Source organism: Camelina sativa, chromosome 9, assembly GCF_030686135.1.
Source record: "Camelina sativa cultivar CO46 ecotype springtype chromosome 9, ASM3068613v1".
NCBI classification, from domain to species: Eukaryota; Viridiplantae; Streptophyta; class Magnoliopsida; order Brassicales; family Brassicaceae; genus Camelina; species Camelina sativa.
The window spans coordinates 34,764,760-34,792,686 of NC_141888.1; the positions used below are offsets into that span (position 1 = coordinate 34,764,760).

A 27,927-nucleotide genomic window follows, 5' to 3' on the forward strand; every position below is an offset into this window, starting at 1 on the left:
TCCACTCTAAATATGTGAAATTTCAGAGATTTGTACTCAAATAGTGAAGACCGATTTTGGATCCAGATATCATGATATGAATGTTTTTAAACTAAAGAAAATCGTTAAATATATATTGAAAAACATAGTTTTACTGTTACATATGTTAAGGATAAATATCCAAAAGCCACGCATCTTAATCCGAATTTAATTTCGGATATACCATTTACTTTAAAGGACTATGGAGATCACTAATTCACAACATAAATAATATACTATGTTCATAAATAAACATCAACAAAACAAACAAATTCATAAATAATTATAAAACTGAATACTGTAACATTATTTGACAGAATCAGAATTGATGCCAAACAAATTGCAAAAGAAAACAACTTTTAGGAACAAAAATAGGCAGCGGTTTTTACAAGTTGAGCAACTTTGATGTCAAATGTAAAGTAATGGACCAGATTCAGTGTAGAGGACACTAATTATTCTCAACTTGTACTAACTAATAACAACAAATTTATGTATTATGTCATCCAACTTGTAATTTTGTTTACCATACAAAGTTAGGCAACATGATTTTTAGTTTCTACACAACAATTTAATTTAAATCATATTTCGTTTTCATAGGGAGAAAAAAAAAAGACTCGCAATCGCAGGTCTAAATATAGTGAAGATTTATTATTTACGACCCAAAAAAAAAAGACAACTTGTGAGTAGCTTTGTCACTTGGTCCTACTTCCAAAAAGTTTATATTCCTCACGGCGAAGAAAGATACTATTTCCAATATTTTAATTTTTTCGTATTACAGACTGGATCAAACTTTCAAATACGAGAATTCGTGGAGATTCATAAGTTCGAAAATATCCACACTTTTCATAATTACAAATATGAATACGAGTCTTCTAGCTTTATCGAATAGCTAGATTCCTGTCTATTATTTATTTTATTGGTTTTTAGGTTTTCTTGTACACTTTTCGTATGCATTGTGTTTTAATGTAGTAGACACAAACTCATTCTCTCTCACGAACCTTACATACCTCAAAAATAAGGTTCAAACGACCTAGAACTAGAAGGTTCAACTTATTGTATACATACCATATCTTAGCAACACGACAACGAAAATTAAATAAAAATCAAGTTCCAACAAACAAACAAAAAAAAAAATTGAATGTTAATGCTCTACTTCTTAGATCTTCTATTGCCAACTTGGAAATCTCGTCCATGGACCACCCTACTACCTTTATGAAAACATCAATATTATGGTCAACATCGGTTTCATGATAATTCTGAAAATAATTCTACAACATACATATTTTCATTTACATATGCTTTTTCTTATGTAGTATATATATACATAGGAAAAAAAACACAAATAAGTTTTAAGAAAAAAAAAATCAACAAGGATGGTTATATAAACTAAAAATACCTTACTAGAACTTATACAACCATAGTTTTGTCACGAGTGTTCATTTTGTTGGGTATATCATTTGATAAATCATCGCTATGGACCGTAGTAGTAGACGCGCTACTAAATGGCGAATACGAAGATGAACGAGTTTTGATGAATTGATCGTTCACATCATCCTTCAACAGTTCTTCAAACAACTCTTCAAATTCCTCTAAGCTTTCGTTCCCCTGTTTCAAATCATGGAAAAATCACACTCACCACCATTAACATCATCATCATCACAATAGTAACTACTAGTAGTACTAAGGAATTAGTAATAGTAACGAAGTAATGATATGTTTACCGTAGATTGAGTTTGAGCCATTAGTGTCACCATCTCATTTATGAAATCAGCCATTCCCTACAACGCAATAAAATTTGTATTTTTTTTGTTAGAAAAAAAAAATTAGTAAAAATTCGTTAGTAGCTAAAAGAGAAACCTACAGTTTCGTCGTCATCACTATCATACGCACCGACGTCATACAGCAGCCTCTTGTTCGAATCCGACAAAACTGTTGTGAACACAGTTTGATTAACAAAACGGTCGGAACAGACCAATAAATCAATCAGACCCGGTTAAAGAGAAAACCGGATGAATAGTTTACCAGAGTAGGCTCGTTGAATGGATTGGAACTTCATCTTGGCTTCATCTTTCTTAATCTCTTCATGAAACCGATCTGGATGCCATTTCTAACACACATAAAAAAAAGTAAAAACCAATATTAATCAACAGAAAATGCAAAACCGGATCGCATTCAGACCAATATAAAAAGAAAAAGCCAAAAAAGACAAGTGAAAAACCAACCAGAACAAGGTTCCTGTAAGAAAGTTTGAGATCTCCTTGTGAACATTCGTTGTCCAAATTCATAACAGCGTACAAGTCTTCCTTCTCCATTGATGATACTATTATAGGATGAAATATAATGAAAAGCAGAGATCTTCTTTGGAGTTTAATGGAAGCAAAGAGAGGGAATATAGATGTGGAAGTTGATGTATATGTATAGATGTTGTGTGGATACGCGTGGACGTGGAAGAAGAGAAGAAGAAAAGAGAAGGTAAAAGAAGCAGTGGTTTTTATTTTCTTTGATATTTTGGGTATCGTGCCTTCTTGTGTTGTACTATTATACTATATATATACATAGGGTGAGGGGGGTATTAAAGAATGATCGAGAAACTCGCCACTTGAACTAGTTGTTTATGTTTTAAACTCGTTTTCGACATCAACTTTTTTAAAAAAAAAGTTTTTGAGTATTAGTCTTATTTTAGTATTTCTTTGTGAGTGCAACCCAATTTTGAACTTAGACGACATTTTTTCCCTAGTTTTGACAACTAAATGAACGGAATATTATGCAACTTTTTATATTTAAAATCACGACAAAATTACTCACGTTTTCTTTTTAGAGGAAGAATGAGAAATTAAAAGCAAAAGAAAAAAAAGAGAGTTACTTTCACTTCAATTTACTTTTTAACAAAACATGATACATTTGCTTTTCATTCTTTCTTCTTTTCTTCTATTGTTTATCAACCATATCCCAAAAGACTAATCAAGGAAGAAACATTTTTCCCACCTAATTGTAGACTTTATGTATAGTATATATTTGCTTCTAAATTAGTAGAATATTATGCATAACTCTACACTATGATCTTGCTAAAATTCAAATTAGGGATTTTGTATAACGAAACTTACATTAGGTCAAATACATTTGAAAAAGTTTGGTTCAAGAATCTATATATATAATAATAGCAAACCAGTTTTTAAGGGACTGCTGATGTCATCATTGTAATCCAACGCTTGAGGTTAGTCTCTTCTTAATCTAAGGGCTGAGGTTTTTTTTAATGGAAAATTCGTTCCCTAAACCAAAAGATGTGTCCTTTTAATCGCGACTTTTTATTCATAATCACGTCTTATGTGAAGCATCACCTCTTTCTATGCTTAGATCTCACCACCATTAGTTGTGCCACTTCATACTGATTTATATACCTACACTGGTGAAGCATCGTTGTATGAAACCAACTAACCAAGAGGTGTGTCTTTCAATTACAACATTTTGTTCGGGTTCTTTTGTGAAACATCGTTTCTCCCTCTTTTTAATTATCACCATCTTTCGTTGTGCCTCTTCAGCCTCATTTCTATACCTAAACCAATGAAACTGAATTGTAAAATGATTTTGTTCCTCATTCTGAATTATGAATTCCAACACAAATCTTTTGTGAATCTTTGAGAAACAGAAATCGTTAAACAAAACTTAAGGAATCCTCTTCTGAATCCTATTTTCCACGACGAGTCGACGACGATTTTCTGTCCACTGATCTAGAGTGTATCATGTATTGTACACTCCCGCCAACGTTTCAATCAATCTTACTTTCGTAAGTTCCAAATTCTTGGGTTCTTTTCATAGCCATACAATTGTTGTTCACATAGTGTTGAGTATGTGGGTTTAGATTTTTGCATAATATTCAGTGGACGAACAAAATCTATTAAAATTAAAATGAGCTTTAGAATTACTAAAGCATCGTGATTGATCCGTTTTGTCTCGTCTTCTTCTTTGGGGTTTTATACGGAGTTTAGCCCAACGATGAAAGAACATGTTCAATGGCTGAAATGCTTAATTAAAATGGTGCACTTCTTTTTAGGCCCCTTGATTATAAATCATTTTGTACGAAATGGTTGTTGTCTACCTTTTTATCATTTTTGTGATTTAAAACTTTGCCAATTGAACCCAGCAAATATAGATTAATTCATGTCTTCATTGTTGGCTATAACTGACTATGGTTAATAGTTGCAAAATCTGGTATTGACGTGTTAGTTTGTTTGTGTTGTTTCATTGGAGAGGCACAAGTGGGAAGAGATTCAAGCCATTGTGTAGTTGGTAGTTTCAGATTTTAAATAAAGTTTCAGTTTTGTTCTTGTCTTCTTTAAAAGGGAAGAGACAAAGGTCTCTAACTCTGTTTCTTCTTTTTCTCTCAATATTCTAACATGGTATCATAGGGTCTTGGATCCTGTCCAAGCACAACAAAATAAGAAGAACTTCGTTGTAAGAAGAAGAGAAATATCTTCAAGAAGAAGGTTCCAAAGAGATGAAGGAGATAGAAAAATCTTCTCAAGGATGCTCAGAAGACATCACTCGATGAAGTTGAGAATTTGAAGAGTTCTTCAACTGAAATAAGACGGAGAAGCCGCCTGTTGAAAGAAACAGAGCATGGCGAATTAGCAAAAAAAAGTGGTGTTATATTTGTGAGGAAGATAACAACACGGAGAAGTGTATGTTGGAAGAACAGAGTAACACCTCTCAGCAAAAAGGTTCAAGGGAACACATTAGACGTCAAAGAGATGTGACGGTGAACAAAGAGAGATACCAAGTATTAAAGGAGAAACCTCATAGAAAAAAATGGAGCATAAGAGAAAACTTACCTTGGAGAAAAATGGAGCAAAGAACGAAGCATACCTCGGAGAACAATGGAGCTTAAGCCAGTGGAAAAGATAACTGAAGAAGAGGGGGAAAAAGTTTCACAAAGACGTGAAGATGATGGTGATCAAAGGAAGACACTAGGCAAGAAAGGATGCTGCTTCCTAAGAGAGAGAAGGGAGATGCTGCTTCCTAAGAGAGAGAAGGGAGAAGCAGCCAATTATCGAAAAAGGATAAGAAAAAAAGTGCACCTTAGAGAAAAAGAAGGTGAAGAAGGTTGTAAGAACAAGGTTGGTATGGAAACGTGACGAAATATCACAGAGGGGACGTGAAAATGTTCACGTAGAAAAATTGAAGTTGATAAAAGAGAAGCCTGCGTGAATTAGAAACTCCAAGATCTTCTTATGTCAAACTGACAAGAGAAAAAGGAGGAACTTCATCAAAGGGACGAAGAGACAAGTTAATACCTTGTGTGGTAAGAAAGAAATTACCAAGAGGGAGACACAAATGTTATTCTAGCTCAATGCAAGACTAAAACTCAATTAAGGGTGACTAAGTGGTGAAGTTGGTTATGTGTGAAGAGACACAAGTTATTGTGTTGTTGTGTCTATTTGTTTTCTATATAAATCAATTTTGTTTTGAGTTTGTCACTTACTCTGTTTCTTCTTTATCTCTCAACTAGGATTTCACCCGCGGTGTACTAAGTTATAAATTATTGTTTTTTAAATAATATTTTTTAATTTATTTAGTCTTCAAATTTTCAATTAATTAAATTTTTGTCTAATTAATTTAGAATTTTTCTTTCTTTTTCTTACGTTTTATAAAGTTTATAACCTAATTACATTAAATTTGTTATTAGATAGAATATAAAATTCTAGATTTGTTTTGTTCTCTAGAATTAAACAGAGGTATACGCCTATATAGTATGTTAGTGTATATATTTATGTGTATTTTTTTTTTTTTGAATATTAAGAATGTGTTGTAGTATGTGTAATATTTTGTAGTTCATATACTAAATAATTTATAAGTTTATTTTCAAAACTATGTTTACAAATATTTAGTATATATGAGATAAATGAATAGTTTTAGTATTGGTTCTATATTCCAAACCCGCCACGCTAGGCGGGTCAGACAACATATTCAAAAAAAATTAATCCGCAAAAATTCATCATATGAAACCCGTGAAAGTAAAAATTATTTTTAAATACGTAATACAAAATAAAAATAAATCTGTGAGCAAGCAATATCTTTTATATTTTATTAAAATTCTTTGAATAAGATATCAAATTGAATGGTAAATATGTTTGTTACCTTTTAATATCATACCGTTAGTTTTTTTCAATGATATATTTTATACTTGATTTTGAATATTTACTAGATTTTAACCTATGGTACACCGCGGACATATAATTTATATTTTATGTTGTATTTATTTGTTAAATATTAGATGTTTTGTAAATAGAGGAATAACTAAATTTTCCGGTTGTTGTGCGGCTAAATGTTTATATTATTTTTTAACTCGCAATACACTTGTTTGTACATTTAGTTTGTTTTGTTTAGTGTTTGAGATTCTATTTTGATTTTTAATTATTATAACCAAAAGTAAGGGATATAAATACATAATCAGTAATTTATACGCTGTAATTAAGTCACATTTTTCCTACTGATTTAATTATTTTACGCAATCTTACTTAAATCAACTTGAATTTATGTCAAATATTCTAATATTAGTAGTGTTGATAAATAATTAAATGAGGATTTAACCCGTGTTAACACTAATTTAATGATATTTTATTAATTCCAACATGTCCTCTTTATAACTCATCTAGTAAATAACCACATTATATAGTATTTTAGACTTTTTTAATTTTACATATTCGTAATAGTTAAATTTTTTATTAAGTTTATATATGTTAATTATAATATTTAAATAAATGGCAATCGAAGTTTCTCTTACGTTAATAATCAAATTTCGCAGGTTTTAGAAAATAAAATGAGAATCAGAATGATTCAGATATAGAACATCTCAAAACACAACAAAATGTGTAGTTAAATATGTGAGAGTTCTTTTTTTTCATATTGATTGCTGTTATTTTTTAGTTGGAATGAAATGTAAACTATTTAGGAACAAAATCTGAAGTAATGTTAGTTTTGGAAACTTTTTAGGGGTTAATGTTGTAAATAACTTTTTAAATAAACAAAATTAAAAGGGCATAACCCAAAATGTACTTCAAAAATGTTAATATAAATAACCAAAACTTGAAGGGCATAACACAAAATGTAGTTCAAAAATAATAATATAGATTTTAAGGGGAAATCAATGCGTTGAGATCAAAAATCTCGGCCACGGATCCTCCTCCAAGATCGAAAATCAATTTGTATCTTGGTTAGACCGATTGTTTAGGAAATTAGTGTATGGAGTTGTAAAATTGGAAACTTAATATTAATTAAATCAATTATAAAATTAATACTTAATGTTAAAGGGAGTGGTTCCAATTGTTTTGGAAATTTATTTAGGATGGGAAATCTTGTTTTCAAAAATAGAAACTTAATATTAATTAATTAAATGAAAAACAAATTAATAATTAATGCTAATGGTAATCTTGTAAATAGGTGGTAACTTTGGGATTTATTTGCTAAATATACTTGAAAATGTATATATAGATATGCTAACATTCATATGTCTGTTAAAATTGTTCTTTTCAAAGAGTATACGTAATGCCGGTATCTTTTGTGAACAATAGTAGTGTGACAAAATTTTGAAATCTGTCTATCTTTGGGAACGTGTGAAATTTCTTTTTTTTTCTAATCATTCGATTTGATTATTCATAATCTTTTCTTTGGTCCATCCTTTTTAGGAGGCAAGGTTTCTGACAAAAGAACAAGATAACTTTTTAAGCTAATAAACAAAATGTTTCTTGTAATGTGGTCTAATATATCAAACGCGAGACTGTTTTACGGACCAGTCGATCGTAGATTAATAAAAACTTTATTGTAATGAAATTTCTAATTTAAATTTTTTTATGATCTGAACTATTTTTTTTTTTTGATAAATATGAGATCTTTATTGGTGAAAAGAAATTGTAGTAACTACAATAGCTTTGATACAAAATATTTTCTAAAAACAAGGATAAATCTGTGAAGGAGAAAAACATAAACAAGCCTAGGCCAATCTCGGCTGGCATTAATCTTTTGAAAAAAAATTGATGGTTCTTTGCAAGAATTTCATCCCGAACTGCCTGTTCTAGAGCTAAATCTTATTCTATTGCATCGCAAGAAAATAGATTTGGTAAACGAAATAAAATATCAATATGTGATAAAGTAATAATGATTTTAGGTAGATCAAGTAAAGTAAAAAATAAATTTACTTTGCGTGATACATATACCAATATATGATAGCAAAAAAAATGAGAGAGACTAAATATGCAATACCAGTTTTGTATATAAATTTTCTTTTCCAATAATAAGTTAACATATAGCAAATTAGTAATGTTAATTTATTAAGAATTTCAACTTCCGTGCCGCAATGCACGGATCGACTTCCTAGTTTAATTATATAACTTTCTCGCCACTTTAAGGTAAATTGAGCAACTTGCCATGCCATTTGGGACCAAATAGTATATTTTCTTCGTTTCTATTTGAACCAATCAATTTGCTGCAAGTCAATTCATAAGCAGCGTTTTTGGTCCATCAACTTGCTGTAAGTCAATTCATAAGCCTTATTATTGTTCTTCAACTTGGATACGGTTTACCCAAATCCCGGTTAAACTAGTCAACCAGAGAACATATTGTATATTTTTAATGGTTTCTCAAATTTGTTCATCAGAAAGCTTTTTCTTCATCGTTCATGGCCTTCTCACTGCTTTGATCCAGTCAATATCTACTCGGAAATCGCCTGCGCCTGATTTAGCTCCAATGAAACCACCTCCTTGTGCGTTAACTGATAGAGACATACCCACAACACGACCTGGATTCATTTCCATTTCTGCATCTATCACATTTCCTTTCCATGTTGGTAAGTAGCGAGTAAGAGGAACCTGAAGAAGAAGAAGAAGAAGAAGAAAATTGTCATACTTGGGGTTACAACAACAGCCTTTTTTTTACACTGGTTGATTTGTAGAAGAAAGTATGAGACTTGCCTTAGCTGTATACCAGTTTCCCTTTGGAGCAAAAACAAAAGCCTGCCATGAGTTATCTTCTGCTTGCCCTGGCGAGTTCACCCAGTTCTCGGTATATATCTGAAATGGAATCTCAGTTTAGTCTTTAAGAAAAAAAAAAGTTGTGCTCCTTGAACCCTTGTGTTTCATCTGGAGCAAAAAAGACGAGAGTATTGAGAAGAGCATGAGACTCACAGTAGAGATATAGCACCTTCCATCTCCTTTGAGCCTCAGGGCTATGGAATCATACCCGTCGAGATCAATAAAGCCATCAAACTACAGAAATGGGAAGGTGGTTCAGTTAAGTAATTAAGTTGTGCTTTAAACTCACTCAAATCTTTGGTGTGAATTGATGATTAGTAATAAAATAAATATAGAAGCTATGTTGTTAACCTTCTTCGACCGCATTCCACAGAAACCACTCCGACTGATATTCCATTTTGAACCTTCGCTCATTTCCGTAGAGAGATTCCCAGAGAAAACACCTATCAAGGAAAAATCATGATGAGAGTTAGAAACTACGGTGCGCATATCAAGAAATCTCATACTCTCAGCAGAGGTACGTTGTAGAACCCAAACAGCTCAACTAGGGAAATCGTAGATCAAGATTTTTCAAAAGAAAAAAAGGTTTCTCGTTAATGCATATACTCAATAACGTTTACATGCCTCCAGTTATGAGCAAATCATCACAATATGTACAACTCATAAAAGCATAGCTGTGTTTCAAGAATCTGCCTTGCACAAACTGGTTGTATCAGACCCAAGCGAAAAAGCAACAGACGGTAAGGCACACTTGATTAAAACATACTAACCAGTGCAATCTGATCCATTTGCTCCATCTTTAATTTCCAACGAAGCCGAAGATAATCCTATAAAGTAAAATATCAACACGATAATGAGGAGATCACATGAAGAGTAGTTATGCAGTGAATATATTCAGAATCTTGTTTGATCTAAGTAATTGTTACTATGAAGCAAAAGAAGATATCAAAACAGGCAATAGGTTCTGTAACGTGATTATGAGCATATGCCTCCAACCTGTGTGCTCTAAGTACCTCCATATTCAGAATCAGAATACAAGTGCCATGTCTTAAGATCTTCTTTTGAATTGAACTTGAATATACACTTCTCTACAGGAGGTACCCATTCTTCGAGTTCCCACGTTAGAGCTACAGAATGTACATTGTGAAAACATGTTAGAGACTAGCTAAAAGCATGCAAAGCAGAAAGGTGAGAAAAGTTTGTCCCCAGCGAGACTAGTCTTGATACAAAATATATACTTTCCAATCAAAAAGCACTTGACTCTGATTACAAACAAGAATTAGTATTCATAGCAATTATATGCACACCAATAGCAAGAAATACAATCAGTTGAACATCGTCAATGAGGCAGCAGAAGAAAAATGGAAAAAGTACCCTTCTTTGTTGCATTCACCGAAGCTTGCCACAATGATCTAAACCGTGACATAGTTATGAAGTTCCTGGATCAATGAGAACAACACTAGCTGGTTAATTGCTTCCCAAATGAAAATGGTGAATACATTAGGAGACCACATACTGATAAGACGTGATTGCAACTTCAAAGTTCCAACCTTTATCACCAAATTCTACTCAAAAAAGAAATGAAAGATCATCTCTTTGGAAACTCTCTAACACAACGCATTACCCAATGATATACTAATTTTATCCATGGAAGACACATAAAGAAAATTTTACTGCAGCTGAACTCGGAGATGGAGCTAGGGTCTTTTGAATAATCAAACTGAGAAGAACACATTACTAGATTCCCTGGAAAAACCTTACCTTTTTCCCATTGAGGCATTTCAACAAACACTTGGAAGACAAGAATTGGTAAAAATCAAATCAACCCATAGGCAAAAAAACAAGAAAGACCAGCGACCAAAGAAGATCACAGAAACCAAAAAATCAATAGAGAATTCCACAGGAAATTGCACAAACAAATACAAATCATCAAGACAAAGGATGAGTTTTGGTTTCACCTGGTGAAAAAGCTTTCAGATAGTTTTCCTTCCTTCTCTCTTTTGCTAATCCCTTTTTTATTGTTGAGACCTTCTCTTTAAGTTAGAGTGTTTGTCACACTGTAAAAGTTTGGTGCTTTAATCATGGGATGTGGGAACATAAATGAAACATATCAAAAGACTAGAGTCATCAGTAAATGTGACATATCTTAATCTGATCATCATCTCTAGACTCTTCTTATCCCCTAGTTAAACCCCACACCAAACGTTGTTCGGTTCATAACTTCCCATCACCTTGCACGGCCCACTAAGAGTCTAAGACACAACACCTGAGTTCGAATCCAATTTCTCAACGTTGAAACAAGCAAAACCCATAACAATTTTTAGCTACCAACCGAATTTATAATACTAGTATTATACTAGTAGTAGTAGTACTACTATATAGGAGAGATGTAATGTAATGTAATGAAGAAGACAGAAGTAGAAGAAGAAGTCCCATGAAGTTTGCGGAAAGGACACACCGAGTGACTTGTCAATCATTAGCGTGTCGGAATCAATTAAGAAGCCTTAATTAAAACTTGACAAAGAAACTTCTCTTCTCTTTGATTACTCTTTATTTATATAATGATTAGAGCTTATATAATGATTAGAGAGCTTCGTCGTCGTACTTAAAACTTATAAATTTAATTTTTTGGTCTTAACTAATTTATAAATTCCTCTTCTCGCGTCCCTTTCGTCACCACCTCGGAACAATGCCAATTAGTACTAATTATAAATTTATTATGTCGACTAATTTAATCTCGTGAGCTTTAAATTTTTTTTTTTTTTGTATGGCTGAAAGTTTAGGAATATTTGAAAATTAAATAAATTATATAATATCTGCAAGTAGAAAGAAGAGTAGGGTCATGAAATTGGGACCAGGTCACCAACGCGTCATGAGAGCGACCCATTAATTTAAGTTTGCATTTGTTTTTTTCTATTTTTATACGCCGAAAAAAAAAGAAAACTGTATTTGAAATTGACACCATACACAAATGATACGCACAAAAACACCATGAATATTTGATGATATAAATCATTGCTTGTCATATTTTTTTTTTATATAGATAATCAAAGAGAAAATGAATTTGGAGTCATCATATTCTTTAATTTGTTTAATTGGAACTAAAGCAAATTTCGAACATCATCAAAGGCCTTCTTTATTATGTCATGAGACTCATGACTCATAGAGAAAGATACGTTACAAAAATAGAAACAATAAGTTACAAAACCGCCACATTAACATTATAATATATATATATAGAAACAAAACTAACCAGAACACTAAGTTTGGTTTTCTCGAAACTGCTGAAATTTATTTTTTTGTTCTTAATCAAGAAAATTATTCTTTGTTGGTTTAAGGAACTACATATATATGCTCATCATCGTAAAATGCTCAGAAAAACAGAAGCAAATGACATGGTTTAAGAGATCATGTTTGGATCACACACCGCATCGAATCAAAATACAAATTATCAGCAACAACAAAACAAGAACAAAAAAAAAAATGTAATATATATATATTATACGAAATAAATGTATAAAATCAATCGGTCCATGTCAATAAGTATAGAACTCAGCCAATTCTTCAACGGATCCTCCTTCTTGACCAGACTTGAGCATCCACAACAAGTGCTCGAACAAAACGACTTCACAAGCTACAACAATCTCACGATCTTGCTCGACGGATGATCTAGAAGATCGATCTACGAGTTCTTGAAAGAGTGGATGAGAGATGATGTCTGGTCTAAGCATGTAAGGTCTTCGTGTCTGCCCAACATAAACCACATGGAGATTGCTGTCCTCTGAGAGCTCGTCGGAAACAGCGGCTGACGAGGTTGAGTGGTGGTGGTTCTTGGCGAAAGAAGGCCATTTCTTCATCGCCGACTTGAGCTTTGTCAGCTTCCCGACTTTGGCCATTGCTAAATTGATGCTGAACTGTTTCTTGGATTTGGAACACGAGAGAGTTGTTGAAACTAGCTACTAGCTAGGGTTTATAGGGTTTATGAGGAGATTTTATATGTGGTTGATGATGTGAGTGTGTGTGTGGGGATCAAAAAATTATTGGATGAATAAGAAGAATGTTTGAGAGATGTTCTTGGGAGGAAATAACGAGGAAGGTTCGTGTATATATATATCGAGTGAGATAGAGAGAAAGAGAGAGACGACGTATAGGTGCATGACCCACCGATTGATGCATAACAGCTAAGAGAGATGAGGACATAAATGGCAAAACTAGTATCGTCTTTGCCCATTGTTTTTTCCCTTTTTTTTTTTTGTATCTTGTAATTAATTACATATAGAATTTTGTGATAAATTTTGCCATATTCATAAACTATTTACATATTTTTTAAAACATTTTTCAAACTTGAAAATGGAAATGTTAATATAATACGTAACTACGAGACACGATACAATTCGATTTACTTTAGAAAAAATATTTGATTAGCAAGAAACTAAAGAATCAAAAACATCACATATATCAATATTAACCGTATTTTGGACCATGCATGCATAGACTGAATAATTTCATCATGTAACTATCGACTATTTTTAGACGCTAACCCAAGTAATTTGATTAATACTAAAAATATTAATTAAAAAAAATCAATTAATCGAGATTAACATGACAAAAACTTCTGCAGTATAAGATACTCTAGATACAAACTATACATATATATACATATTTTTATAAGGTTTATATTTTATTTTCTTTCATGTAACAAATTAATTTCGTCTACGTATGTCATATATAACACCATAAATCCAATTTTGAAAATTCTTGATAAACATTCATATTTTTTGAATAAGCTTTTTTAATTAATAATACTATAATGTATTAATATATTTATTTTATAAAATAGTTAGATATATACGTATGTGCGGTGTGTGTATAGAGATGTGTAGGCGACCTCTTATTGCGTGTTGTTGTCTAATGATCGGACAAAGAGTGATGTTTTTAGATAACGATTACATCTTGTCCACAATTTTGTTCAATATTACCCGATAATGCTAATTTTTTGTCGTTCATATATACAAAATAACAAATATGGTCTTCATGACTTCCCATCTGTCGACTAATTTTTGTTTTCTTAATTCATACGAATAACATTAATTTATTATATCTTAATTTACAAAACCGTTCGATCAAATTAATGAAGATTGGAAAACCCATATAAACTAATTTGACAGTATATGAGGAGAAATAGGTTCTACTCATATCATGTTTTTTTTTTCTTTTTTACAAAATGTAAATAGTCTTTTTAGTTAGCCTTTTCAATATATCAAAGATATTGCTCATTGTTTTGAATAAAGTTAGTTTGGCATTTCCAAGAAATTAGGTGGAGAAGACCTTACTGTCTGTCTTTTTATGGAACAAAAAAAAAGTTGTGGATGGTAAGCTAATCATTTAAGGAATTTTAGTTGATACTTCTTTTTATAAATTGTCGAACATTATACTTGGTTATGGCAAAGGTAATCAAATACTAGTAAAATAGTACTCACTCATCAATCATCATTGAGATATTAGATAACTATCCAATGTCTTATCTTAATAAACTTATGTACGTATGCATCTAGACCTAATCAAGAGTCGGGAAAATGAAAATGACACAAGCACATATATGCGTATATGCGTGTGCATATATAGACTGGAATGATCACACGAACCGAACCAGACAAGCAATCTAAGTTTTGGAATACTAATTACTTCCGATTCGTAATCATTGTATTGATTTGCGTAAATCGAGTTATGCTATTTTAATTATATAAAGAGTAGCAAGATGTATTACACAATATTCTGAGGATAATACTTTTTGTTTTAGAGATTTAAAAAATATTAGTGAAAAGGTTAGGAACTTATTTAAGTGAAATTATAGATTATATGTTAGCTAGAGTCCAAAACTAAAGTAGAGACAAGCCAGTTGGGATGGTGTTGTTCATGTAAGTGCGCGACAATTGTGCAACTAATCTACTTTAATTTTCGACTTCGTGTAATCTATAAATTTATAATAATAATACGTATTTGTATTTCATACATTTAATACTTCGTAATAAGTCACTGTTTTCTACTTTTTTTTTTTTTTTTAATGTAATCTATCTATAAAATGGTTAACGTAGTAGTTGTAATTGTTGTCGGATCTAATATATACTATGGTAATATTGGCTACAGGATTCGAAATTTAACATGGTTTCTTCCGGTCCCAGAAAATTAATGTTTGGGCTAAGAAACTTTTAGGATCATTCCTGAGTTATTAAAATAATATATATAATATATTATGGTACATTTTATATTTGTGGACGTACTTAATTTATATCGTTTTGACCTGATCCATTTATGGATTTGTAAATGTTTCAAAATTTTGTACATCTTTTACGATAATGGGTTTAGTTTAGATATGTTCTTTTAAAAGTAAGATTTTTAAGGTTCGGTTATCCCCAAAAAAAGTAAGATTTTTAAGGTAACATAAGAACTAAGCATGTCTTAATCATATCACTCAATTAAAAGATCTAAGATGATTTTACTAACCACCAAATTACAACTAAATCAACTTGGATTCTCACGCCTGTCATGATAGTGTGATACCATCACATTACTGTGTTCAATATTTGTATTTAACTGTAAATAAAAAATACTCAAAAAAGTTCGTGATATTTGAACAATAATTTCAAGTCTCAAGTGATTAAATTAAAACATAATCGTACAATATTTTTTTTTTCAAAGATGAAAACAAAAAAAGGCCACAAAAATTGGAGTAAATTATCTCCGGCGTTTCAGTATAACACTCAGCAGCACAAGGAGCCTTGCATAACACTCAACAAGTCTTGCTTCTTACTTTAAACTTTTTTTTACTCTGATGCTTTGGTCTTCTTCTTTTTCTTCTTCTTTGTGGGCTCTGATGCTACTTTTCTTTTAGACTTGGAATCATCCTTCTCGTCTTGGTCTATCAGATGCTCGTATTCTTCAAGACTCGCGAATGGAGATTTCCGTTTTCTTTTCTCTTGCTTTTTCTTCTTACCACGACCATCATCACCATCACTATCATTATCACCACTATCATCAACATCGTCTTCAACATCTTCTTCACCATCAAGCATGTCCATGTCCATGTCCATGTCTGAGTCTATCTCTGCATCACTCACATCAGCCACAAGCTCTTCCTCATCGTCTCCTGCTACTTTATCGAGATCATCATAATCATACTCACTGCCCTCTTCTTCCACAGCATTATCATCAACATCATCCAACATATTCTCAATCTCATCATTGTCACTCTCATCACCACCATCGAGTTCAACATCACTACCATAGTTTTCTCCACCATCACCATCATTCACATCGTAAAGTTCTTCGGCAGCTTCTTCTTCAGGTAGCTTCTTCTTCTTCTTTTTCTTTGATTGTTTCGTACTATTCATCTTGTTCACATAGAACTTGTGGAAGACAAGATCTTCAGGAGCCACGTCTGCTTCTTCTAACGAGAGAATCTCAGCGCCAATCACACGGTTTGACATGTCAAGCTGCACATGCAAAGAAAAAGAAGAACTGTAACAGGTGAAAGTAGATAACAAAATGGTTTACAACTCTAGTTGTTGGAAGCTTGAGCTTTTTACCTTCTTGGAAGGTTCGATCTGGGAGCCACCATGCCAAGTGTTTTGCTTTGCTTTCTTCTCCATGAATTTATCCAAGAAAGCACTTAGAGATAAATCGATCAACGGGTTTCCGTTGTAAATAATATTCGTTCCTGAGAGAAGGGTTCCGGCCATTGTAGCAACCGAAGGGTGAGCATGTTTTGAAAGAACCACCAACTCCCACCAACTCGCACGGTCTGCGTTACTGTTAATTTGAGATCAAGGATTCAGTTCCAACCAAGATGGCTTAAAATATTATCGTAGTTCCACTCATAGCTTGTCAGACATATATTTAGGACAAAAGCAGTATACTTAAGCTTCGATGAAAGATGAAATTAACTGACCAGTAAGAAGGTTCTCTATGACGAGGATCATATCCTCCAGGAAGACAACTTGATTTCTTTGGTGGTTGGCTTCTTTTCTCCATGTCATTAGAAACCTCCATGGTTTTTTGAAGCTCATGGGGAGTTTCTTTTATAAACAGCTCTTCAGAATCATCAGAAGCATAATCATCTTCTTCATCAGATTGCCTGACTGCCAAAGCCTCTTCGTCATCTGAAGAAGAATCACCATCTCTACCTGTAATTTCACCACCATCATGATCAACTTGAACATTACTCTTGTCATTCTCTGCAACATTAATGGGAACAATACCATCTCCCTCTATCACATCCTCAAAATGTTCTACATCTTCTTCTTCCTCAACTGATTCACTCTGGACCACCATCTTCCTGCAAGGTAAATAGACGGACCATTGTATCACCAGATAAAAGCCATGGCATATATAGTTAACAGAACAAAAAATGCTTACCATAGAGGTGGTCTTGCTTTTAACACTTCAGACAAAAGGAAAAGGCATGCACAGGCATACTGTGGTGGCTGTTGAAGTGCAACCTATTCAAATATTTAAGAGTAAACTTTAGAGATAACGAAAAGAAGTTTGTATACAGAGTGTGTCAACATGAATAATTAATATAACAAGATAACCAAGATTTCGATATAGGACGAATGATATTAATATTGTCACTGAAAACATAAATTACTTGTTCATGTTACCAACCTGCAAGATTCTTTTGGCGAAGGCAGCCACACGCTTCACATTTATATCATTTTTCATGGCTCTGAGAAGAAGTCCAATAAACATTTCAGCCTGAAAATTAGGAATGAAAAATTATTAAACAGGGTTATGAAGAAAAGCCTATGGCACATGGCAGGGGAAGATACATAAGTGTTTTTATCACAAGATTAAAAATGTATGAAATGTGAATACGCTAACACTCTGCAACTAATTTTGGGATCTACCAAATTGTAAGGGTGATAATCCATTCATAAACTAAGAATAATATGACGTGATGGAAACACAGATAGACAGAAGCTTCAAAATTTAGCTTGCCTTAGAAGAGTTCATTGCAGAGGGAAGTAGAAGTTTCGAGTACAACGCACGGTAAAACCTGTCACTGACAATCTTATTCTTGGATGAGATCTTGTCAAGAAGCATAAGTGATTGAACTCCCACATTGAAATTCTTCGAGTGTACCTAGACGCATTCAAGATCCCATTTTCTTTATAAATTTTCTGGTTGCAACAAATGAAGCGGAAGTTATACGATGAAACTTTAGGAGTTACCAGTTTAAAAAGCACCGGCGTCTGAGATTCAATAATATCATCGGCCTCGTCAGTGGAAACATATGGAAAAGCTCTGTTAACTCCCTGCAGTAACGGAATAAGATATAAGTTGAGCTGTAAAGTCTCAACGCTATTAGATATCATGTAAATAAAAAATAACAACATCCGGACTAACAGTTAGTAAAGCTGATAAAATTCTGGAATCCAATTCAACGGGTGAATCAGATGATGTCTCTTGTTTTGTGTCCTTTGGGTTGGCATTTTTCTTATTAGCGACTCCTTTATCATCTGCGCCTTGTTTCCTAGTTGCTTCAGTGGTTAAAACCTGTAAGAATGCAAACACACTCCTGTGTCTCAGAAAACAGTGAAATATTTTATATTATGACTTACGATTAATGACACCCTAAAGAAAACATTTAGGGGCGGTAGAAGTCTGAGATCATGAAAAAGGAAGGTGGAAATTGAGGGACAAAAAAATTATGATCACAAGACAATGTTTGATTTCTCACTCATTTAGAAGTTAGATGCCAGTTATATACCTTAAATAGGGCAAAATATACATCAATTAGGCGTTTTGCCACCTTTGGATCATCTCCTTTGTGGCTCAATCGAATCTGACTCAAAAAGTTAACCTGTGAAGTTTACAAGGGTTGATAAGCATGGTTTAAGAAAAGCTACTCGTGGATAAAGTTTATACTACTCTTCTTCTGTAAAGTCTCAGTAAAACTGTAACCCATTCAGATCAAAAGAAGTTAAATATTACACTTCAGATTGTGATAACCATAAACCAGTTTACAAAGATGAGTAAGAAAACGAAGAAAAATGGTTATCGTGATCCTTAATAGAGTTGAATGGTGAAACACGACATTTGTTTAAAAATATAAACAGTAAATAAAAGGACATACCCCATGATATTTTGCACGCAACCCAAGATGAGGTCGGAAGAGAAAGGAGTCAACTTCATCAATCACCACAGCCTGCAAAAATTACTACACAGTTAAGCCAAAGAGAAGAGGCCAAACAAAAAATCAATAAGTAACCAAATACTGAAACAGGTTGAACAGCCGCACCTTCATATTAGGATGATCAGCCAAAAGATTTGTTAGGTGATAATCAGCATTAGATGCACTCTTGTTTTGAGGATCCCCCAACTGTGTAAAGTAATCCACAGAACAATTAAAGGGGGCACAGTTGGAAAAAATAATTAGAATACAAATATTTGAAAGTAACAATTGACAATACCTTGTTCACCAATGACACTAGCAATTTCCGCTCTTGTTCTGATTTGCTTGTCAACATGAAAAAAATTGTCTGAACCAAAAAGAGAAAAATTACTTAAACATCGATAATAGTTAAATGTCTAATATGATATAGCTCATCAAGAATCTTACAAAACCTGGAGACCAATGCTGCTAAATAAGCTAGGGGTGCAGAGTGGTGATAGGATATACCTTTAAAGCCTTGTCTTTAAGCTCTGGGAGCATATCTTTAGATGATTCATCAAGGGCGTTGACAAATCGCTCATACCTACAAATCAGCATCGTAAGCTTATTAACTGACACATCGATTCTCTGGAACCCATAGAAGATACAGATCTTGGAAAAACGATAAACACACATCCCTCGTTGCCTGATTTAAACTAACTACATTTTGAAAAGCTTTTGGGAAGTATATGCTATCTGACAATGTTCAATATATTTTTCTTCTTGTCTAATGAGGCCATCAAAGAAGCCTAAGAAACCAACTTGATGGAGTAACTACAACAACTAGAAGCAAAATGATAAGTTTTCTATACCTCTGTTTCAAGCATTCCTCCCAGTACCAAAACAGCAAAAGCGAGTTACCATCCTTATTTTCCGGAATGCTGTTTAAGGGTCGTTGTAAAAGTGTCTTCAGCTTCCGATCAGGTAATAACCTGGAGAAGACAAAAAACCTCAGTTAATTAGGAAAAAAAAAATCAAGACTGATATAATTTTGGACACATAAATTTGATAGCACAACACGAGAGTAAGAAATAGGTGCCTGATCAAAATTTCTGATAGAGCCTTAAGACCCCTAAATGCAAATCTTTTTCCAACCTTTGAAGTCACCATTCCTGCAATCAACAGAGACATCAACAAAATGCTTCAGATGATTTCACCATTCCAAAACAAAGAGAAACTAAATAAACCTACAAAAGACTCGTTTTCTTGGAAACACACACAAGAAACATACCCAATAAGGCATCAAGAGACCTCATATTTGCAATAGGATTCTCTCCAACCATAATCTCAAAGGCAGTGATTTTATCAGCAACTGTCCCTGACTTCTGAGCAGACATCACCATCTTCATATCTCCACCTTTTCCTTTCGAAGTAACAAAGTCCTCTGCGTATTGCCACATCAACCTCTCTCCTAATTCTCTCTTCTTCTCCACCACACCATTAAAATCCTCCTTATTCGCCACCGCCACTTTACTACGGCCACCAAAGACCTTCTCCTCCAGCTCCGCAGCATCATTGTACCATTCAGAGCTCAATAAACTCGCTTTCACTAATGGTAGCTTAGGCAAACCCTTGAATTCAGTGAAACGTTTCGCCTTATCCCCAGTAGTGTCATCCTCAATAGATAAAAATCCAGGCTTTGGCTTCGGCTGTATGGTTTGTTTCGCCGCCGCATCTTTATTTGGCTTCTTGCCCTTTTCATTTCCAGTGTTCGATTTAGGGTTCCTTGTTGTTGTTGTGTCTCCTCCTTGTTCGTCTTCTTTAGTCTTATCATCGGCGGAAGCGTCCTTCTTAGGTTTTCTAATTCTCTTGGACTTGGGTTTAAGAGGCTTTCTGAAATCAGTGTCGTTGAAACCAGAAGAAGGAAGAGATGAAGCTAAACCAATAGAGGAAGCGAACGATGCGATGTCAGATGTGAGTAGACTCAAGTCCTGCGATGATTTACTCAATGGCTTTTTCTTTGACATTGTGTTGTTGTTTTCAATCAAAGCATATGAATAAGGGTTCTGAGAGATTTCAGCAAAATTAGGTTTGATTCAATTCTCTGTGATTTTGAGATTAGAGACAGTGAGAACGAAAGAGAACTTGAAAGTAGTTTTTGGAGTTCGTCTATAAAAGCTTTTGCTAGGGTTTTAGAAAACGGCACGAGAGAGAGCAGCAGCAGATACAGAGGATGGCATAAGGGTAATTTAATAAAATTATACGGGATTAAGACAGGGGTAAAACAGTCTTAACACCCAGTCTCTCTAATTTGTCTCCGTGTAACAGAAACAAAACAATGGTTGGGAAAGTTGGGTTCTTGTGACTGTCCCAGCCCGATAGCTTATGTTTTTTCTTTTTTTTGAACAGAGGCCCAATAGCTTATGTATCAAGTGCTTTAGTTCTCTCCGCAACCAAGCAATTCATGCATATCACTATATCAGCATATGAATATGATGATGATGGCATGGGCACAGAGCCGGCCTAAAGGCCAAGTCAATGAAGTATATGCTTGCGGCCCTATATATTATATACAAACTTCGGCCCTATTTTCTCAAAAGTTTTTTTGGTCTAGTGGCGTTAGGAGTGTTAACTGGGAGTCATGCATCATGAGTTTGAACCTTCTGTAGCTCATTTTCCTCTGCATGGGCATCCGTCTCTGGTTTGTCACTCGTCTTCCACAGCCCTTTAAAGGCTGACAACTCTTAGAAATCAGCTTTTCTGTTTCTAATTTCAAACATTTTAGCTATATAACGTCATTGTAAAACAATTTTGTTGGATTTTAAAATAAATTTTACATTCAATTTAAGATATATGAAAATAATACTAGCTACGTAAATACACTAAAAATCACTCAGATTGGTCAAAAGTATGGAATGATATATATAATAAGTATATTTGGCTTCAAATCCTAAATAAGTGAAACTAAAAACATGAACAGGTGATGACTTTCATATCCCCTATAGCTTGAGTTGAAGATCTTTCGAACACTGTCCTTCCTTTTTTTGTCAACCTCCATCGGCATATGATGATTTAATTATGTGCCTTTGGTTTTGGAGGAGTTGCAAAGTTTCGTGAGGATTGGCCTGCCTTTATTGATGGACTGACCATCTCTGGCTTGGGAGGAAGATGGCTACCGTTTTGGTTCACTTGATATGGAGCTCTTGCCACAGCCCTGTTATTCAAAACGTATAACTTTTAACTTGTAAATTATATAGGTCTTATAGAAATATTGAAGCATCATCAAAATTAAAATTAAACAAATTAATTTGGTCGTGGAATCTATTAATACCTTTTTTTGACAATACTATATACTACTTCTTTACTGGTTTTATACATAGTTTAAGAAGAATAAATTAGAGCCGTCATTATGCTTGGTCCTTCATAAACAAACTAGATATTGACTTACAAAGAGTTTTTAATTAGTGTTTCTTTACTTAGAAATTTCCTGATATTTTTACTAATAAAATTCTTGAAACAATAAGGACTAGCTAGATTATATAACAGTTGTGGAGTATTCAGAACGAAAAAAAAAAGTCACCTGTCAACACAAAATGATTAACTCATATTTCTTATATATTACTCTATGTCTCATCTCAAACTCAAAGTATTTGGTGACAAGTTCCGGATAAGATATGGGATTCCTTGAACAACTCTAAGCGTTGAATCATCACTCTCCTAATAAGTTGAGCTAATCCTATAATTAGGTTAATTGTACATATTAACTTTAATTAGACTCATATTCGATATTAGGACCAATTCATGTAACCAAAAAGAGAAAAGAAACAGAGTCCAAGTTTAGTTTTACCTGTCTTTTCGTTTAGCAAAGAAACGATGAAGAGAAGCTCTTCTTGCAATGCGTTCCACACCCTGATGTTGCTGCTGCTCTGTTTGTTGATCTTCATAGTTCCCTGAACTAGTTGGCTCATTCAGATCAGGTATGATCACATTGCTTTTGCTGCTGATGCTCATGTCCATGTCCAGATTCATCTGAGTGTTCTTCGAATCAACATGATTCGCTTCTTTCGCTGCTACTTGCATTATCTCCTTTGCTTTGTCTTCAGGAAACTCGTTAAATACCATAACTTTCCCTCCGAAGAATATGGTCAGCTGTGAATTACCAGGCTCCGGTTCACTGAAACCAAATCAAACCCATTTGTATTGTACATTAGTCAAACTTCACACATCTATAACCGGTTTTAACCGGTACTCCTTGCGACAAAATGTAATAAAGATTGAACATTAACTCATATCTAACCGAACTCCGGAAAGGTACATATGGCCTTGCAACAAAAAAAGTCTCCGGAAATGTACATGTACGGTACCTGAGATCAATTATATCTATGGCTTTGCCTCCAGAAGAAGTAGAGGCTTCACCATTAGAAAGCTTCTGAATCAAATCGAAGGATCTGGTTCCTGAGGTTTCTGCCTTCTTAATCACATCTTGTTGACCTAAAACCAAACCAAAACAAACAAACAAAAATTCACTAAACGATCAAACTCTTATCAATTTTACTACCAAAGTCAAATTACAGTTTTTGTTTTTTTACATTTTTTTTTTTCTTACTAAACAGTCTAAAAGAATCTATCATGCTCAAGATTAGAGGGACAAAGCAAATATTTGGGTATCAATTATTTAATCTACAGAGCAGCTCTAGCAAAGGACTAAAATCTCATACCCCTATATCTGTTGAATAATCAAGAATCAGAGATTTCTTAAACTTTGGTCTTTTTGGGCGGCGCCGGTTGAAGTAAAAGTAAAAAGAGAGAAATATTAAAAAAAAAAAAAATATACCTTTGAGATCGAAGTTACCGGCGAGCTCAAGATCGGATTTTCGAGCCAAACCGATATTTATATTCCCAAAACTTCCCTTCTCCTTCAAGTACCGGCTGAGCAAACTACACCTCTGAGAAAAGTTGGACTTCTCCGGCGCTTGTCCGGTCGACGACATACTTATGATTGATATTACCAACAACAACAAAAAAATTAAAGATTCTTCGTATGGGTTACACGTAAAAAAAAAAAAAGATGGAGAGGATTACAAAAAAAAAGAAGTATAGAATGTCTTGTTTTGCTCATGTGTAAGTTATATAATAAAATCATAAATCCATTTTAGCCAATAGGTTTCTGTGGCTTTTAACATCTCTCGAATATAACGTGTTTTTAATTATTTATTTCTTTATTGTTTTAGTTTATATAAATCTAGTAAGTGACAGTGATCGGTGTCCAATATAGAAAAACGTAAATCGTCACGAGTTTATTTTTCTTAATTATTTTACACCTAAACAAACATGCCATATCTCTAGACTAGCACAGTTTATTAGGTTTTGAATGGGAAGACAGAAAAAAAGCAGATCACCCTATAAAGCAGTTTTCCTATCATTAAGTCACCATTCAAGAACTTTTTTATTTTTAAAAATTATTGCAGATGAACTGTGTGCAGTTCATATTTTTTTGTCTTTTTGTGGCAAAAGCAGGAGAAATACATGCAGATCTGGTCTACAGCTTTTTTGATGCTGTTCACCCTTGATCTGCACTTGAACAGCCAAATATTTGATCTACTTTAATTCTACTTGATCTGTTTGAACCACTTGATCTGCACTGCATGATATGCTTTTTCCATTCAAAGCCTTAGAGTTTTACCATGGTCACACTCTTCCATTACTATGGTGATTAACATTAACATATTAATTATAGGTTATTAGTTTCCTATATATATATGTCATTATAAAATAAGAAATTATTTCATTTGTCACGAATCGAATGAATTGACAATATAATAAATATAATAAGTAATGACAACAATTACCGACAAAAAAAAATTAAAATTAATGACAAAAACCCAACCAACGTTTGTTACAAGTTCCTCCAGCACGTTTTCCTTGCGCAAGCCGTTCGATATTGTTAAAAAAAAAATGAAAGAAGAAACAAAAAGTGGAAGAAACTAGATTGGGGCCTAGTTTTAGAGGGTGATGACGACGTTACTGGATGTAGTTAAATCAATTTTTGCCCCTTCAAAATCGTCGGGGACCGAGAGGGGTTGCTTGCTAGTAATTGCGACTTTGTCTCTCTGAGATAATTCGTTTGGTAGTGGCAATACTCGTTATTAAAGTGCGTAACTGAGGGTGTTTTATAAAGTCGGATTTGAAGTCTCACGTCGGCTGATGGCTATATACGTGGGAACCCATAGACGACAGTAGAAGAACTTGTGAGTGGATGGATATTTATCGATGACTTATCCCCGACAGAGCTTTTAGGACACGTGAAGTATAGTTTATGTACATTTAGGATGTCAACATGTGTCGGAATCTTAGCGGTACCAACCTTAATACGTGCGTGATTTGCGTTTTTTTTTTCTTCTTATAATTTTTTTTTTATTACTAAGGAAAAAGATATTGCATATATATACTTTTGTGCTAAGTACATTGTCTATCTTTATGTGGAAAAATTTCAGTGACTTTAAAAAGAAAGAATTTGTGATAATTTCTAGTTTTTGAAATATTATGAATTCGTTAGTTTTGTTTTCGGAGAAATTTTACTTTAAATCGTTTTATGCATTTTCAGACTTAAAAATATCAATAAAGTCTTTAGATGATTAAGAAAAAAACTTTTACGATAAATGGTAAATTAAGAATTAAGTGTAATGTAAATAGTAGTTTTTGTTAGTGACTAGTGTTGTTGCCCATGAGGATTCAGTTCTATAGAATATATATAGGGAATGCTTTAGGTAAAGAATAAACACTATATATTTTTTTCTTATATGAAATCACACGTTATATTTAAAAAGTACTTATTGTCCTATATATTATCATGAATTTTGTTCTGTGCTCATAAAATTATTATTTCTACTATACAATGATTATATCTTAACTGTTTCTTTTAATTTATTGAAGGTCGGACGTTGAATTTTCTTCGAATAAGATTCAATGCGAAAATAGAGACCAATAAAGAATATTAAGAAACAAACGTCGTAGACGATGGCGCCAAGGAGGATAAAAGTCACTGTTGTTTTGAATTATTCAGCGCAACTTGCAAGATGAGAACACAAATACTTTGAACTTTGAAGACTCATCCCTACCATATATTTGAACAACAACTTGAGCTTACATAGATCCATTGTCTTACAGAAAAAAGGCCAAAGAATATTCAGAAATTTTTCACATCTTGCTTTCAATCACATATTTGAATCATAGCCAATATAAGGGAATGTCCTTTTCCAACAGCTTCGATTTGAGAAAATCAAAGATCGTGTGAGAAGATTCTACTGAGATTATGACACTAACGGTGAAACCTTTTCAGTCCCCACTCGAGGTTAAAAACTCTTCCCTGGAAAATAGAGTGTATTAACATATTACATATGATATATCAAATAAAACTTCTGAGTTTGAGACTAACTATATGGACATGATCAAGATGTTGTCAACATTTTTGGAATAGCTAGTGTTTTCTCCCATCGTATATACTTTGTCTTTTTCTTTTTTCTTGAAGCTATTGACTCATTATTTCCCAATTTCTGTTTTTACGATCATACTTTTAATAGTTACGTTCAGTCTTCTGTTTATTCGGATAGAATTAATTAAAAAAAAGCTTATATAAATTTCCATCACGAGCTGATTCAGTTATTTGAATTGAACATCTGATATACTTCCTAAGTAGACCAAAAATGTTACCTACATTAAATTAAGCAATAAAAATTGTGATTTTTTTCTGCATATGATGTAATACAAAATTTTAAAAACGGACATATATTACTCAATAGATGAATAAAATTTACGGGTAGAATATTCCAAATCGTCTAAAAAAATTAGACAATGATTTAGAGTCATACTATAAAAAAGACTAAAATGATTCTGAATACAAATGAGTAGAAACCTTGATTTATCAAGCATTCAAACTTTAAAAACTTTTATTTGGTTTATTCCGCTTCTTTATTTTAAAGATTTTTAAAAATTTAAATATAAAAAATATTTAAAACTTTTAAAAAGTTAAATATGATAAATATTATACCATAGATACACAATAAATATTAAAAATTAAGATGATATAGTGTGAGTTAAAATATCTCGGGACGGGGTTATATAGAAAGATGAGTTTTATCGATATTTATATAAATTAAAAAATATCATTAATTCGGCGTTACACGGATAAAACATCATTTCATTATTTTGTTAACACTTTCAGTATAGAGAATAGACATATTTAATTAAATTGATTAAATAAATATTATGTAAAAAATAAATTATATTATGGTATTATATGGTTTATTTAACAATTATTATATAACTATAACATATTTAACCAACAAATACAACTTATAACTTAAATATTTTAGTTATAAAAAATTTTGCCCCGCGGTGTACCGCATGTCCTAATCTAGTTCTTATGTATAAAAGAACATGAATTTTTAAATGTTTCCATTTTGTGATTTCACGTTTTATTCACACATATAATTGTCTTTAATTTACAATTGTTCATATGACAATAATCAAAGATTATACAAACACACAATTGCATTATTGCATTGACGTGGGACTACTAAATCTAACATTTGCGTTTAAAATTTCCGGGTAACGAATGTAGGTCCGTTACAAATTTAGCAACAATGACTAAAACAAATGGGTTCTTTGCACCGACAGATACTTTGGATGTGAAAACCAAAAAGATGCAGCTTCTTCACATGCTCCTCCTTATGA

General features: G+C 33.0%; 5 protein-coding genes across 8 annotated transcripts; all 5 read right to left on the bottom strand.

The window, feature by feature from the left end:
- Positions 1–867: 867 nt before the first annotated feature.
- Positions 868–2,729, bottom strand: LOC104712844 (uncharacterized). 2 transcript variants are annotated; one of them, XM_019229432.2, is made up of 6 exons: positions 2,241–2,729; positions 2,041–2,125; positions 1,880–1,947; positions 1,740–1,796; positions 1,415–1,623; positions 868–1,222 (listed from the first exon to the last, which is right to left on the bottom strand). In XM_019229432.2, the coding sequence occupies exons 1-5, from the start codon at positions 2,328–2,330 to the stop codon at positions 1,426–1,428; spliced, it is 498 nt and encodes a 165-aa protein (XP_019084977.2). In that variant the 5' UTR covers positions 2,331–2,729; the 3' UTR covers positions 868–1,222; positions 1,415–1,425. The 2 variants fall into 2 exon arrangements, with proteins under 2 accessions (XP_019084977.2, XP_087320725.1); XM_087464599.1 differs by lacking the exon at positions 868–1,222 and having other exon boundaries at positions 1,246–1,623; positions 2,241–2,699.
- A 5,764-nt stretch (positions 2,730–8,493) lies between these two features.
- On the bottom strand, positions 8,494–11,445 carry LOC104712845 (putative complex I intermediate-associated protein 30). 2 transcript variants are annotated; one of them, XM_087464600.1, is made up of 8 exons: positions 11,000–11,445; positions 10,416–10,480; positions 10,038–10,168; positions 9,812–9,868; positions 9,393–9,484; positions 9,195–9,275; positions 8,982–9,080; positions 8,494–8,879 (listed from the first exon to the last, which is right to left on the bottom strand). In XM_087464600.1, exons 5-8 carry the CDS (start codon positions 9,453–9,455, stop codon positions 8,688–8,690), a joined length of 435 nt encoding a protein of 144 aa, XP_087320726.1. In that variant the 5' UTR covers positions 9,456–9,484; positions 9,812–9,868; positions 10,038–10,168; positions 10,416–10,480; positions 11,000–11,445; the 3' UTR covers positions 8,494–8,687. The 2 variants fall into 2 exon arrangements, with proteins under 2 accessions (XP_087320726.1, XP_010428124.1); XM_010429822.3 differs by having other exon boundaries at positions 10,055–10,168; positions 11,000–11,385.
- Positions 11,446–12,311: 866 nt separating this feature from the next.
- On the bottom strand, positions 12,312–13,328 carry LOC104712846 (auxin-responsive protein SAUR78). Its single transcript, XM_010429825.3, has one exon. It carries the CDS (start codon positions 12,935–12,937, stop codon positions 12,578–12,580), a length of 360 nt encoding a protein of 119 aa, XP_010428127.1. The 5' UTR covers positions 12,938–13,328; the 3' UTR covers positions 12,312–12,577.
- Positions 13,329–15,682: 2,354 nt separating this feature from the next.
- On the bottom strand, positions 15,683–21,493 carry LOC104712850 (protein SLOW WALKER 2). 2 transcript variants are annotated; one of them, XM_087464601.1, is made up of 17 exons: positions 20,486–21,493; positions 20,294–20,366; positions 20,067–20,186; positions 19,723–19,798; positions 19,514–19,582; positions 19,342–19,422; positions 19,177–19,248; positions 18,811–18,903; positions 18,447–18,596; positions 18,272–18,355; positions 18,039–18,182; positions 17,706–17,795; positions 17,457–17,539; positions 17,300–17,376; positions 16,990–17,224; positions 16,628–16,850; positions 15,683–16,534 (listed from the first exon to the last, which is right to left on the bottom strand). In XM_087464601.1, the coding sequence occupies exons 1-17, from the start codon at positions 21,219–21,221 to the stop codon at positions 15,866–15,868; spliced, it is 3,075 nt and encodes a 1,024-aa protein (XP_087320727.1). In that variant the 5' UTR covers positions 21,222–21,493; the 3' UTR covers positions 15,683–15,865. The 2 variants fall into 2 exon arrangements, with proteins under 2 accessions (XP_087320727.1, XP_010428130.2); XM_010429828.2 differs by having other exon boundaries at positions 16,990–17,376.
- A 499-nt stretch (positions 21,494–21,992) lies between these two features.
- LOC104712851 (protein TIFY 11B) lies at positions 21,993–24,532 on the bottom strand. Its single transcript, XM_019229776.2, has 4 exons — positions 24,029–24,532; positions 23,559–23,685; positions 23,042–23,368; positions 21,993–22,408 (listed from the first exon to the last, which is right to left on the bottom strand). Exons 1-4 carry the CDS (start codon positions 24,183–24,185, stop codon positions 22,267–22,269), a joined length of 753 nt encoding a protein of 250 aa, XP_019085321.2. The 5' UTR covers positions 24,186–24,532; the 3' UTR covers positions 21,993–22,266.
- Between the last annotated feature and the right edge of the window lie 3,395 nt (positions 24,533–27,927).

Bases quoted from the DNA above. Each gene is read 5' to 3' on its own strand.
- LOC104712844 (XM_019229432.2), bottom strand. From the start codon at position 2,330: ATGGAGAAGGAAGACTTGTACGCTGTTATGAATTTGGACAACGAATGT. The intron at 1,948-2,040 runs GTAAACTATTCA...TGTTCACAACAG, and splicing joins CATTCAACGAGCCTACTCTG to TTTTGTCGGATTCGAACAAG. The intron at 1,797-1,879 runs GTAGGTTTCTCT...ATTGCGTTGTAG, and splicing joins ATAGTGATGACGACGAAACT to GGAATGGCTGATTTCATAAA.
- LOC104712845 (XM_010429822.3), bottom strand. From the start codon at position 10,467: ATGTCACGGTTTAGATCATTGTGGCAAGCTTCGGTGAATGCAACAAAG. The intron at 9,276-9,392 runs GTTAACAACATA...CCATTTCTGTAG, and splicing joins GTGGAATGCGGTCGAAGAAG to TTTGATGGCTTTATTGATCT. The intron at 8,880-8,981 runs GCAAGTCTCATA...CTTCTTCTTCAG, and splicing joins GAAACTGGTATACAGCTAAG to GTTCCTCTTACTCGCTACTT.
- LOC104712846 (XM_010429825.3), bottom strand. From the start codon at position 12,937: ATGGCCAAAGTCGGGAAGCTGACAAAGCTCAAGTCGGCGATGAAGAAA.
- LOC104712850 (XM_010429828.2), bottom strand. From the start codon at position 21,221: ATGTCAAAGAAAAAGCCATTGAGTAAATCATCGCAGGACTTGAGTCTA. The intron at 19,799-20,066 runs GTATAGAAAACT...GCTGATTTGTAG, and splicing joins GAGGAATGCTTGAAACAGAG to GTATGAGCGATTTGTCAACG. The intron at 17,377-17,456 runs GTAAGCATTTTT...TTTACCTTGCAG, and splicing joins AAAGCAAGACCACCTCTATG to GAAGATGGTGGTCCAGAGTG.
- LOC104712851 (XM_019229776.2), bottom strand. From the start codon at position 24,185: ATGTCGTCGACCGGACAAGCGCCGGAGAAGTCCAACTTTTCTCAGAGG. The intron at 23,686-24,028 runs GTATATTTTTTT...GTTTGGTTTTAG, and splicing joins CGGTAACTTCGATCTCAAAG to GTCAACAAGATGTGATTAAG. The intron at 23,369-23,558 runs GTACCGTACATG...ATTTGGTTTCAG, and splicing joins ATAGATATAATTGATCTCAG to TGAACCGGAGCCTGGTAATT.